General features: G+C 41.6%; 1 protein-coding gene across 4 annotated transcripts in view; it reads right to left on the bottom strand.

Moving 5' to 3' along the window:
• Positions 1 to 14032, bottom strand: part of LOC130141968 (protein Hook homolog 3-like) — a 124957-nt gene that overhangs the window by 28840 nt on the left and 82085 nt on the right. For all 4 annotated transcript variants that reach the window (XR_008819233.1, XM_056323328.1, XM_056323329.1 and 1 more), the window contains 3 exons: positions 13265 to 13405; positions 11095 to 11296; positions 8378 to 8488 (listed from right to left, as the gene is read on the bottom strand). Coding sequence is in view for 3 of the 4 variants with exons in the window: in XM_056323328.1 (XP_056179303.1) it covers positions 8378 to 8488; positions 11095 to 11296; positions 13265 to 13405 (454 nt within the window). In the remaining variant the exon portion in view is untranslated. The remainder of the gene's footprint in view (positions 1 to 8377; positions 8489 to 11094; positions 11297 to 13264; positions 13406 to 14032) is intronic.

Genomic DNA, 14032 nt, shown 5'->3' with positions numbered 1-14032 from the left:
GTAGAAGAATGGCTGCAGAAGCATGGCCTTAGAATCTCTGAAGATCTGCACAATCCAGGCCTGGTATTAGAATAGGCCTGTAATCAGAATTGTACTGAAGTTGCTGTGCTGAAGTTAACAAGAAAAGTAGCCTTGAGCTATTCTTGAATGCTGAGACCGAGTAATTATGTTGTGCCAACAGGCTGTGGCTGTAACAAGATACAGCTGCTGGGAAAGCAGGTGCAGGGCCAAGAAAGATAGGGACTGGTATGGGAAAATAGGGAGTAACAAACTACAAGGCTGAAGCACAGCAACACAATTAGCTACATGGATAGAATGCTTATTTTAGTCATGATAATTAGGGGTGTGAGAACCGTGCGCGTTTAGAGACTACTAACCAATTATATTTCTGCTTTACGAATATGCATGTGTATCGGTTCTATATAAGTAGTGTTAGAAACTAATAAAGTTGAGCAAGATGCATAACTCATATTGAGCGTCTTCTTGACTCCGGCAAACCCTTCTTCCAACACCCTCCTCTTCCTCCTTTCCCTTAGCTTTTATTGCAGAACACTACTTCATATGGTACTGATATGTGGAATCAGACTCCACAGTCTTATGAGATTGTAAAGTAGGTATGTTTATTCAGCGCTGGGCAGCACGGGGGGGTGGGGGGTGGTGTCACCCCACCAAAGCCGTGCACGCCTGGGGCGGCAACAACTTGTCTCAATTTATACAATCAAATGTTGCATATACATAAGGTTTCCAAATATGCCTATACATATTCATGACCCATCCCACTTCATATTAAAATTAGTTCCAAGAAGTCATTTCCATAAGTCCCTCCCAACTGTGCTTGTGTGGTGCCTCTTTGTGGGGATGAAGCTTGGTAGTTTCCCTCGCTCTGAACGTTTTACCTTTTCTCTTTGCGCAGACTCAGTTGTTCCTTGGTCTTTGTCCAAATTATAGAGTTGGTTTTAGCTACTTCTCATCAAGAACTGTCCTTCAGGAGGAGCTGTAGACTCCTTGCTTCAGTTAATTTACACAATGGTTAGTAAAACAAAGCATTATTTATCAACAACAATCTAGATAATTGTTAAGCAATTAGATCTACTAAAATTTCTTTAACCCTTTCCCTCAGTATGGAATATCTCTTTGGTCAGTTTGGGTCAGCTGTCCCATCTATATCCCCCCCAAGCTCCTGCCCAGCCCCAGCCTACTGGCCTTTGTGGGGGGAGTTTGGAGAGACAGCCTTGATGCTGTGGGAGCGCTGCTCAGCAGTAGCCAAAACACTGGTGTGTTGTCAACACTGTTCTAGCTACAAATACAAAGCACAGCACTATGAGGGCTACTATGGTGTCCTGGTATGGGGAACATTAACTGTGTCCCAGCCAGACCCAGTACAGCACGTTGCTGGCTCATGTTCAACCTGCTGTCCAATAGGACCCCCAGGTTCTTTTCTGCCAAGCTGCTTTCCAGCTGGGTGGTGCCCAGCATGTACTGGGTGCCTGGGGTTGTTCCTCCCCAGGTGCAGGACTTTGCCCTTCCCATTGTTGAATTGTATGACGTTCTTGTCAGCCCATTTCTCCAGCCTGTTGAAGTCCCTCTGGATGACAGCATGACCCTCTGGCATATCAGCCACCCCTCCCACTTTTGTGTCACCAGCAAACTTGCTGAGGGTACACTCTGACCCGTCATCCAGATCATGAATGAAGATGTTGAACAGGACTGGACCCAGTATTGACCGCTAGGGTATGCTGCCAGCTGCTAGTGTTCAACTAGACTTTGTGCCACTGATCGCCACCCTCTGGGCCCAGCCATTCAGCCAGTTTTCAATCCACCTCACTGTCTGCTCATCCAGTCCGTACAGCTTCTCTAAGAGGATCTTATGGGAGACAGTGTCAAAGGCCTTACTCAAGTCAAGGTAGTCAACACCCACTTGCTCTCCCCTCATCCCACCAAGCCAGTCATTTCATCACACAAGTCTGTCTGCCAAGTTGGTCAAGCATGACTCCCCCTTGGTGAAGCCATGCTGACTAATCCTGATGATTTTCTTGTCCTTCATGTGCCTGGAAATGGTTTCCAGGATTAGCTGCTCCATCACCTTCCCAGGGATGGAGATGAGGCTGACCAGCCTGTAGTTCCCTGGGTCCTCCTTCCTGACCTTCTAGAAGATAGGAAGGTGTACTGGTTTTGGCTGGGCTACAGTTAATTTTCTTCATAGTAGTTTGTGTGGTGCTGTGTTTTGGATTTATGACCAAAACAGTTTTGATAAATCACCCATGATTTAGTTATTACTGAACAGGGCTTACACAGTGTCAAGACCTTTTCTGTTATGCACACTGCTCTGACAGTGAGTAGGATGAGGGTGCACAAGAAGTAGGTTGGGGACACAGCTAGGACAGCTGACCTCAACTGACTGAAGGGATATTACCTACCATATTACATCATGCTTAGCAATAAAAACTGTGAGGAAGGAGGAAGAAGGGGGGTTGTTCAGAGTTATGTTGTTTGTCTTCCTAAGTAACTGCTATGCTTGATGAAACCCTGATTTCCTGGAAACAGTTGAACATCTGTTTGCTGATGGGAAGGAGTGAATGAATTCAATATTTTGCTTTGCTTGTGTGGGCAACTTTTGCTTTCCCCATTAAAACGTTTATCTCAACCCCCACGCTTTCTCACTTTTACCCTTCTGATTCTCTTCCACATCCCACTGCAGGGGGGTACGTGAGCAGCATTGTGCTGCTTAGCTGCCTACCAGGGTTAACTCACAACAGAGTGACATTTGTTGTCCTCTAGTCCTCAGGCACCTTTCCCAATTACCATGATCAAGCAAAGATTATTGAGAGTGGCTTTGCAATGACATCTACCAGCTCCATCACCACTCATGGGTTTCTCACATCAGAGCACATGAACTTATGTATGTCCAGTTTGCTTAAGTATTCCCTGACCGGATCCTTTTCCACCAAGAGTATGTCTTCCTTGCTCTAAATTTTCCCTTTGGTCTCTGGGAAATGGGATTCCTGAAGGCTGGTCTTGCCAGGAAAGACTGAGGCGAAGGCAGCATTCAGTACCTCAGCCTTGTTTTCATGTTCTTTGTCACTAGGTCCCCTGTCTCATTGAACAGTGGACCCACATTTTCTCTACTTTCTTTTTTCACCTATGTACTTAGTGAAGCCCTTCTTATTGCCTTTGATATCCCTGGCCAGATTCAATTCAATTTGGGCTTGAGCTTTCCTCACCTCATCCCTGCATGCTCAGACAATGTCTCTGTATTCCTCCCAGGTTACCCATCCTTGCTTCCACTCTCTGTACACTTCCTTGTTTTACTTGAGTTTGGCTAGGTCAGAGCTCCTTATTTATTCATGCAGGCCTCCTGGCATTTTTGCCTGACTTCCTATTCCTTTGGATGAAGCTCTCTCGAGTTTGGATTAAGGTGATCATTTAATATTAACCAGCTTTCTTGGGCCTCTCTTCCCTCCAGGAACTTATCCTATCAGACTCTTCCAAGCAGATCGCTGAAGAGGCCAAAGCCTGCTCTCTTGAAGTCCAGGGTTGTGGTCTTGCTTTTTGCCCTGCTCCCTCCCCTCAAGATCCTCAACTCCACCATCTCATGGTCACTGCAGCCAAGATTGCCTTTGACCTTCACATCCCCAACAAGCTCCTACTTTTTGGTGAGTATGGGGTCCAGCAGAGCCAGTCTCCTCCTTGGCTCCTCTGCCACTTGGATGAGGAAGTTGTTGATGCTCTCTAGGAACTGCCTGGATTGCTTATGCCTTATTGTGTTGTCCCTCCAGCAGATATCGAGGTAGATGAAGTCCCCCATGAGGACCAGGGCCTGCAAACATGGGGCTTTTTCAAGTAGTCTGTAGAAGGCCTCATCCACTAGTTCTTCCTGGTCAGGTGGCCTATAGCAGACACCCACTACATTGTCACCCTTACCCACCTTCTCTATAATCCTTACCCATAAACTCTCAGGTGGCTCCTCATCCATCCCCAGGCAGAGCTACAAGCACTCCAGCTGCTCTCTCTTCCTAGCCTGCCCTTCCTGAAGAGCCTGTATCCCTTCATTGCAACACTCCAGTCATGGAAGCCATCCTACCATGTCTCCATGATCCCAACAAAATTGTAGCCCTGCAACTGCACACAGATCTCTAACTCCTCATGTTTATTCCCCATGCTGCGTGCATTAGTGTACAGGCACTTCAGAGATGCATCCCAGCATGTTGACGTCCTAGAAAGTGTTTGAGGGATTTCTCCACAATGGTGCCTTGTAGGCACTTCTGTGTTTACATACAAGTGCTGGAGATGACCCCACTTAAGTCCCATTTTGTTGATTTTGTGTTCCGTTCCTGTCACAACTCAAGATATTAATGATGCAAACTTCAGGTACCAGATAGCAAACAGCATCCATCGGGACCACTCACCTGCCTGCTTTCCCCCCTTACACGTGGCTCCAAGGGAAAAGCAAGTGAGCTAAAATACCATAGGATAATTTCCCCTTACCCAGGAAAGCAAGATTCAGTAGACGAGGAGGGAAATGTAAGGTAGCTCAGGGATATACAGAGTCAACACAACAGATGAAATACAGTAACTTGACACTGTCACTTTTCCAACAGTGGGAGGTTAGACAGCAGTCCCACTTCCTCCTCCTGATCTGTGTCACTGGCTTTGCCATCATCTCAGCATTTCAGACATGGAAGGAAACTAGTTGTTTCAGGCTCAGTCCAAAGACAACTGAAGAACATTACTGGACCATCCTGGAGTGTAGATATGTTGACTCTTTTGTACTGTCAGGTCTGTATGCTCCCATTTGTGAGTAAGGCAAAGGAAAAGAAGCTACAGGTAGCACCAGGTTAGTAGCCCAAAAGGATCCCAAGACTCCAACATAAGAGAAGAGGGTGACAATTTATGTAAAAATCAAAATGGTAATCTGTTCTAGAACTAGGAAGTGCCCCATGTCACTAAGAGTTCTAGGACAACCCTTAGCTCTGTGTAGGTACAGAGTTGTGTTGGCTGGTAGTTGCTCACACCAGACACAAGTCAACCCAAATGGATTCAGGACTTGTGATCCCTTTGGCAAACAGCACTTTGGTGAGGTGCATTAGGGACTTGTGTTGCCTGAACCTTGCATGGTTAATTCTGGTTTAGCTGTTGGTTCAACCCGAATATAGTGGGCATGCTGATTTTATCAACAGTCATTTCACAAAACCCTTAGATTATAAAGCTTTGATTGGTTTTACCATTGTATTAAAAAGAGCCACTCAGCAGGGAATACTGAAGTTTGATACTGGCAGCCAGAAAATACCTTGAAGTTTATTACTGGAAAGCAAGAATATTTTAAACTTGATAGATCACAAGAGAAACAGGCATCTGAGAACTTGAAATGTCAGGTAGCAGAAAGAGTTACAGGTACAGAAAAGAAGTACTCTAAGGAACAGAAAAAGCACTAGAGCTGCAATCAGTGGTAAAAGTGCTTGTGGCAGATATTGAAGAAAAAGTTAACTCATCAAATTGCATGGGTATCTATCAGCCAACACAACATATATAGAAAATTCCAAGACAGATTATTATTAAAGATATCAATCACATACTATGATACTCTGACAGAACAGACACAAGGACAAGACAACACAACATAACGTAATATCTGTGATGGGCAATTTTATTCATAGAAGCATAGAATGGTTTGGGTTGGAAGGGACCTTTAAAGATCATCTAGTCCAATCCCCCTGCCATGGGTAGAGAGATCTTTCACTAGATTAGGTTGCTCAAAGACCCATCCAACCTAACCTTGAATGTTTCCAGGGATGGTGCATCTACCACCGCTCTGGGCAACCTGTTCCAGTGTCTCGCCACCCTCATTGTAAAAAAAATTCTTCCTTAGATCCATTCTAAATCTACTGTCTTCAAGTTTAAAACCATTGACCCTTGTCCTGTCACTACAGGTCTTGGTAAAAAGTTTCTATCTTTCTTAGAATCACACTTTATATATTGAAAGGCCACAATAAGGTCTCCCCGAAGTTTTCTTTTCTCCAGGCTGAACAACCCCAACTCTCTCAGCCTTTCTTCATAGGAGAGGTGCTCCAGCACTCTGACTGCTTTTGTGGCCCTCCTCTGGACCCACTCTAACAGGTCCATGTCTTTCTTGTGCTGGGGACCCCAGAGATGGACGCAGTACTCCAGGTGGGGTCTCATGAGAGTGGAGTAGAGGGGCAGAATCACCTCTCTCGACCTGCTGACCACGCTTCTGTTGATGCGGCCCAAGATACAGTTGGCCTTCTGGGATGCAAGCACACAATGCCAGCTCACGTCCAATTTTTCATCCACCAGTATATCCTCAAGTCCTTCTCTGCAGGGCTGCTATCAATCCATTCAGCCCCCAGTCTGTCCCGATACTGTGGATTGCCCTGACCCAGGTGCATGACCTTGCACTTGTCCTTGTTGAACTTCATGAGGTTCCCATGGGCCCACTACTCAAGTCTGCCCAGGTCCCTCTGGATGGCATCTTTCCCTCTAGTGAATCAACCATACCGCTCAGCTTGGTGTCATCTACAAACCTGAAGGTGCACTCAATCCCAGTATCTATGTCATTGATGCCACATTAAGATGTGATAATCAGGAAACAGAAAGAATAATGGGACTGAGGAAGAATAATAGGTTAAGAATCACTAACCAAAACACCGAGAGACTACTTTAGCTATGATATAGTTTTTACAGGCACCTATTCACTCAAAAGAATGCATTAAAAACCAACACTTCTTGCCAGGTGGCAAAACAGAAAACCATATCTGAAATGACTTGAAATGCAGGTCCTTCATACAAGATGAAAAGGTTTCCACCAAACAACAGGTAAGCCAAAAATACAAACTTCCCCTGAAATCTGGGATGGAGGTGGAAGGGAGGGGAGAAAACACAACAGGACCCAGTAAAAAACAGGAAAGAAAAGCAAAGCAAGAAATGAACAAGACTACTGTGAGCCTTTCCAATTTGAGTGAGGAGCAGAAAAAAGTGATGACAAGGACAGGTATATATAGTATTTAATAAATTTGGCAATATACAGAAATCTAAGACAGAAGATTTTAGATCCAAGATCCAAGAGCAGAATATAACGGAATTTTCAGCTCAAGTGCTACCTAAGTGCAAAACCTGGAAATTTATTAAAAGATTAGACAGGAAATAGGATATCTTCAGGAAAGTGTCTACAAAGATTCTGCTTGAAGGAAAAATAGACTTACACTTCAAATAAGCCTGAGCAATTAGTAACTGAAAGTGTTGGCCTTGTTTCATGTGGTACTTTAAAGTGCCAATATGCAGATTCCCCCCAAAATGTCCACAAACAGAAACCAACTGACAAAGAAACTGGACTATGCCAGAGAAACATAGAGGATCATTCTGGGCAAGAGAGAGCAAGAACAATCAGCCTCAGTCTGTTGGTGGCTGTGGATAACTGGCTAGCTGAAAAGGGTCACATAGACATAGTCCAGCTGGCTGAACAAAAATGCACATCGCTCTCAGCTTATCTGAAGTAAAGCAAAATACACTGACTTTGGCTGTCCTTGTTACACAATAACAGGAAGATTTTGGTGGGAAAAGAATGTTGCAGGTGGGAACAGATAACTACAGAAGAGAAACAAGGGGCGGGCTTGGTATTTAGGCAACTAACCAATAATGAGCTCAACTTTTGTAATATGTATGAGCTAATTATAAGAAGGCATAAAAGGTGACTGTAAGAGACAATAAAGGAAGTCTGCTGATCACTCATATTGAGTGACTGTGTCTTCCCTCCGTTGCAACAGGTGGCTTAGAGAGGAAGATAATAAACTGGTATCTATACTGCATATCCATGATGACACCAGAAATTAAATCAGTGATTAGTGATCACAAGAGAAAGGGGAAATCACAATAAAGGACACATCCTTCTACAAGATTCCTAAGCTTCTTGCTACAGAGGCCTTGATTTCACAAAGAGAAACATACAGATGTTACCTCAAGGAACATTACTTTGGGGAAAAAAAAATCACTTCTGAGTTTAGTTCTAGGGAGATACCACAAAAAACCTACTTTAAATAGTTTTTCCAAATACATTACAATTATCTTTGGCATTATCTTTTTCATGGTGAATGGTGAAGAAACAACTTCAGACACTATATGTGAGGGATTTTCCTCTTGAAAATCTGTTGCATATATTTTAATACAGTCACTTTATCCCATGCAATATAAACATTAAACTTAAAAATATATTTGTACACAAACATTAGAAAATTTTAAGTGGAAAATAAAACGTATGAATTCAAAAAGCTCATCATAGAAGCTTTTTTTGATAACCATAGCTCTGTGCAATAAAGGAAAAATGTTGCTTTCACTACTACTAGAAAAATAATATAATGAAACTTACATCTTTTTCTTTTTGGAGGCTGTCTACTTTTTCTTTCAACTGTTTGCATTCATAATCTAGTTTATCAGATTTCTTGGATTCTTCAGATAATCTGTTTTGTAATTCCACTGCCTGTGAGAGCAAGAAGCAATAATTTGCCTGCAATTATTAACATTAAAAGAAAGCATATGAAAGCAAGTAGTTAAGGACCATGCACCATGAGGCAAATAAGTGAAATCTTTACCTACAGGACAGTCTAAAATTCTTTTTCATCAATTGTTATATGTTTCAGTATAACCAAAAAATTCAAATACTAGGCCTTTAGCACAAATAAAAAAAACAACAAAAAGATGCAAAGTATCTTTAAAAAATTACATACAAGTGAGGTTTACAGGAAAAGCTGTATAATCCTATGAACCAAAGAGTTTAGGAATAGTAGAATAATCCCACTTTCAGAGAAGCCAAGGAAAAGAAAAAAAATCTCAAGAAACCTTTTTTCATCTCTTTTTCTACAAATCTCACTCAGAAGTCAAGCACCAGTTCATGCAGTTAGGTAAATTTTCTTGTGCTTAGACATTTGTTATTGTTTATTAGTATACAAACATGAAAATTCAGCCAAGGGCTCATTATCAGTTTTCTTTCTTGCAAGGGGCAATATGTTCCTAACAAAATCTCGTAGATATTTTTCAAGCTGTAAGTTAGCAAACAGGTTTTAAAACTAAAAAAGAGGTATAAAAGCTCAGCAGAAAAGATCAGTGAGCACAAGACAACTCAGCAAAGTTCTCAGCCTTTACTAGTGTAGACTCAGTCCCAGAATGTTAATAACATAACACAGAGTGTGAAAGCAGTAAACAGAGTAAAGACTGACTGGCAAACACATAAGCTGAATGAATACTCAGCTGAAGATATAGAATTAATTCTTATAGCAGGACACAGAGTTAGGACTCCTGAAAACTTGTTTGCGACATTTCATATTTATACTTTCTTCATTCAAATTTTGGTCTCAAAGGTGTATTCAAGAGGAGCCCAACTTTATAGACATTGAAGGCAAACAGACTGTGTGTTTGTTCTGAGACAGTGTGGTTAAAGTGACAGAAACTCAGGTCTGCCAGATTAGAGGCCTGGGCTTTGTTCCAGTCTCATCCAGCAGTAAAATTCTATGTAACACATCAGCTCCTCAGTTGTAAAATCTCATCCATAAAATGTTGGGAATGAGGGAGAAGAAGAGATATTCTTTGCAGATGCACATCTTAGACATAAAGAACAAAGTTTCCCCTTTCAAAATCTGCATCATGATTGAAATAAGCATGAACAGATGCAAACATCAGGGATAACTCAACTGCAATGGGTGCTCTGTTATTAGGAGGACTTATTCCTTTTATGAGCAAACGAGATATAAATGGTGTATGAAAGTGTCTCCTAGATTTCCTTTTCCTTTTGATTGTATGCTACTTCAGCCAAGTAGCTGAACTATCCAAGTTCTGTTTTTTTTCCTGGTGGAATCAATTGGACTATAATAACAATCAGCCCAAGGAGGTGTAAGCTAATTGCCCTACTTATCAAGTGTGGGAGAGGAGGATAGAAAACGTCTGAAGAGAGATATATGAGAGGAGGATGGAGAATGTCTGACCTGGCAGGAGATGAGAGAACAGCTGGGTATTGTGAAGGAAAGTAAGAAAGATAAACATGGTTATCTAGTAGCAAATAGGTGTCTGCATGCTTGTAGTGATATATAGCTATGTAACTGCATGAATGGATTCTGCCCTGAGCCTGGTGGTACATACAGCTGGAATTTGTATCCGGGCTCAGAGATATAAATATGAGCACCTCTGTACAATAAAGTGTCTCTGGTTGCACCACAACGTGAGTCCGTGCCTTCATACACCACAATCAAGATGGCCAAATGCAGGGAAACAGCTTTCAGGTTTGAAGGATGCACATCACTCCAGGGCTTGCAATGCTCTTGGTGCCTTTTTTTGTATCTTTTTTAATTCTGCTGTGGATTGACATGTAGGGACACCTGTAGTGTGACCATTCAAGGTTAAGGGAAGTCAGAATAAAGACAAGGCACTGTTCACATAAATTGAGCTCAAGCTGGCCCTGCAAAAAAGATCTCAGAACGATGGCAGGTCAATGTACTGTAAATGCAAAAAGGAGATATGCACATGTCCTCCACCTTTACAGAAAAAGTCACATCTCTCTCAGTGGAACAGGAAAATAAAAACGTTCTCCATTCCTGAGGGCTTTGGTGATACACAAGGTACTTTTCTTGATGCATCTATGCAACAGGGATGATATAGAGGAAGGAGGATGTATACTTTCTAGCCACAGATGGACAAATCCAGATTAGAAAATTAAAGAAAAAAAAATTACTTAACCACTAGAATAACTTACCAAGGCTATGCTGGATTCCCCACTGCTGGAAATTTTCAAATGAAGAGTGGATGCTTTTTCTGAGAAAGAAGCTCTAATTCTAGCCCCACTAATGAACTTGAATTAAGAATAATTTGATAAATCTGTTACTTTTTGAGAGGTAAGACTGTTCATTGACAAAAGTAACACAAAACTGACATAATGACCAATAAGCAATGTAGGGAGGGAGGAAGAAAAGTATTTACAAAAGAAGCAAACACAAGGAGCTGGTTTTGTTTGGGTTTTTTTGCTTTGAGGTATAAGCCATGCTGCAAAGAAGAAATGTTGAGAAATGCAGAGAATTATTACACTGATGATGTTCTCACCTGTCTCTTGTATGTCTCCAGCTGGCTACGTGCTGCATTGGCTTTCCTTAGTTCTTCCTCCAGACTCACAGTGTTTTGCATGTACACTGTATTCTTCTCTTCTAATAGTTTCACTTGCCGCCGCAAATCACCCAGGTCTTCCAGCTTCTTTTTGTATGACTCCACCTGGCTTTCTAACTTGGCCACTTTATCAAAAGAATGCCTGGGAAGACAAGAGATTGAATATTTGTATCAAATCTGTACTTGGAAGACTAAAATCAGTGTAGAAAACATTTCCAGACATCAAGGGAGCACAAGAGCACAAACATCCTCATGCACTACTAAATGTCTTGGTTTTCAAGTTGACTGCTCCCCTCCATTAGTTGGCACAAAATGCTCTTATCAGAAGTGCTTTTTAATGGCATAATTCTTCCTATAATTTCCTTATCTGCTTCCAATATTAATTAAAAAATAAATTGTTAACTCCTACAATTCCAACCTATTTCCTTCCAACTCTAAATTCATCCTCAGAAGCCACTGCTTTACCAGAGTAAAAATAATATTTTCTGCCCTTGACTTATTTTTTTTTTAAGATAACCAGGGATAAACATGTTCTGAAAAAAGAAATGGCAAATTTATGCTAACAGCTGTTATATCAATTTCCCAAGCTGTCATACAGGATTACCATAATAGATTTGGAGTCTGAATCCTTTTTAACAAAAATGCAATACAGGGCTCAGTTTATAATACGTTCAAAGTTTTCTTAATAATGGATCATTACTTTAAATTGTAACCAACTCCTAAATAATTAACAGCTTGATTGAAAACAAACAATATGAGGAAAATATCCTCTAATTTGAAAGCTTTCACAAAAATTTCAAACACTGAAAACCTGTAAGCTAACATTAAAAAATGAATAGCCACAGCCATACTCAACAGTGTGAAACTAGAATGAATTCAGCTTAAATTAACTTTTTGGTACTTAATAGATTACTTGACACACAAGTTAGAACAATCATTTTGATGGGCACGTCTTGGTTTCAGCTGGGATGGAGTTAACTTCTTAGTAGCTAGTAGTGCTGGGGTTTGGCTCTGATGTGAGAACAACGTTGATAACACACTGATATTTTTAGTTGCTGCTGTTTATACTAAGTCAAGGACTTTTTGGTTTCTCAGGCCTCCTTGCCAGTGAGAAGGCTGGAGGGGCACAAGAGACTGGGAGGGGACACAGCCAGGTCAGCTGACCTGAACTAGCCAAAGAGGTATTCCATACCGTGGGACTTCATGATTGGTATATAAACCTGGGGGGTTAGCTGGGGAGGGGATATCATTGCTCAGGGACTGGCTGGGCATCAGTCAGCGGGTGTTGAGCAGTTGTACTGTGCATCACTTGTTTCCTTTCTCCCTTTTCCTTTGGATTTTATCCTTTTCCCCACCTTTCCATTATAACTGTTGTTATTATTATTGTTGTTGTTTATAGAGTACGGAGACAGTGGGTTTGACGTTGATAATGTACAACTGTGACCTTGCTTTAACGAGGTGCAGCTGTGATCCTGCAGCAAAGAAATAAATAACTTTGAGGGAGTGTGAGAAGAAACCCAGATGAGACAGAAACAAAGGAGGAATGTGATCTCACCTCCAGAAGATAAGGAGACAGCATGAACAGTGGAGAATAGCCTATAGTGAACAGCGGCTGGGTGTGTGGACAGTAGAGTTTGACCAATAATAAGGTTTTTAGTGGCGCGTGCACAGATTATAAACTTCTAAAAGCTGTAACTAACTAACAGTAAAGGCCTTTGCTGCACTCTCCTTGCAAAGTCCGTGCCTCAGTCACCACAATTGTTGTTCTTACCTTTTTATTCTGTTTAAATTATTAAATTGTTCTTATCTCAACCCTCTAATTTTACATTCCTTTCCGATTCTCTTCCCCACTCCTCTGGGTGGGGGGGAGTGAGGGAGCGGCTGCGTGGTACTTGGTTGCCAGCTGGGGTTAAACCACAACACCACAGTGTGGCTTTTACTTAATTGCTTAAGAAGTGTTTTAATACATATCCATCCTTTTTACAACATCCAACTATTACACCAAAAGCTAATGAAGACTAAATTTAATTATATGAATTTTACTGTGGATTAAATCTATTTATATATTCTAAAAAAGAAAAAAAACCAAAGCTAATAGAATGTAGTTTACCTGAGTATATCTATTTCATCCTTCAAAGACTGAGCCTCCTCTGCTAATGTACTAAGCTCTTCAGTCTGTTGTCTCAGTTCTGCAATTTCCTTTTCTAGTTCTTCACAACGTATGTGATAGTCATCTTTGGCAGATTCTAACCTGTACAATTGAAATAAAACAGAACAACATGGTTGAGAGCCTCTGGGTAAGGATTAGTTGCTGTTGTTCTTATGGGTGACTTCAACTTCCCAGATGTTAACTAGGACGATCATACAGCAGACACAAACAGGTCCAGGAAATTCCTGGAGCATGTTGAAGATAACTTTTTGATACAGGTACTAAGAGAGCTGACTAAGAAAGGTGCCCTCCTAGATCTGTTGTTTGTAAATAGAGATGGTCTCATGGGTGATGTGATGATTGGTGGCTCTCTTGGCCACAGCAGTCATGAAATGGTTGAGTTTAAAATCTTCAGTGATATGAGAAAAACTGTCAGCAGAGCTACTACCTTGGATTTTGGGAGAGTAGACTTTAAGCTGCTCAGGGAAGTAGCTAGTAAGGTCCAATGGAGATCTGCTTTTGAGGGTATTGGGGTCCATAAATGCTGGTCGCTTTTTAAGAGCCACCTTTTAAAAGCGCAGGAGCAGGCAATTCCAATGTGTCGGAAGTCAAGCAAGTGGGACAGAAGGCTGGCTTAGATGAGCAGGGATTTCCTGGAACTTGGGTGGAAAAAGAAAGTCTATGGACTTTGGAAGCAAGGTCAGGCTACACAGAAGGACTACAGAGATG

This window comes from Falco biarmicus, chromosome W (assembly GCF_023638135.1).
Source record: "Falco biarmicus isolate bFalBia1 chromosome W, bFalBia1.pri, whole genome shotgun sequence".
In the NCBI taxonomy this organism is placed as follows: domain Eukaryota; kingdom Metazoa; phylum Chordata; class Aves; order Falconiformes; family Falconidae; genus Falco; species Falco biarmicus.
The sequence above is the reverse complement of the archived record's forward strand: the minus strand, read 5'-3'. Positions and strand labels throughout refer to the sequence as shown.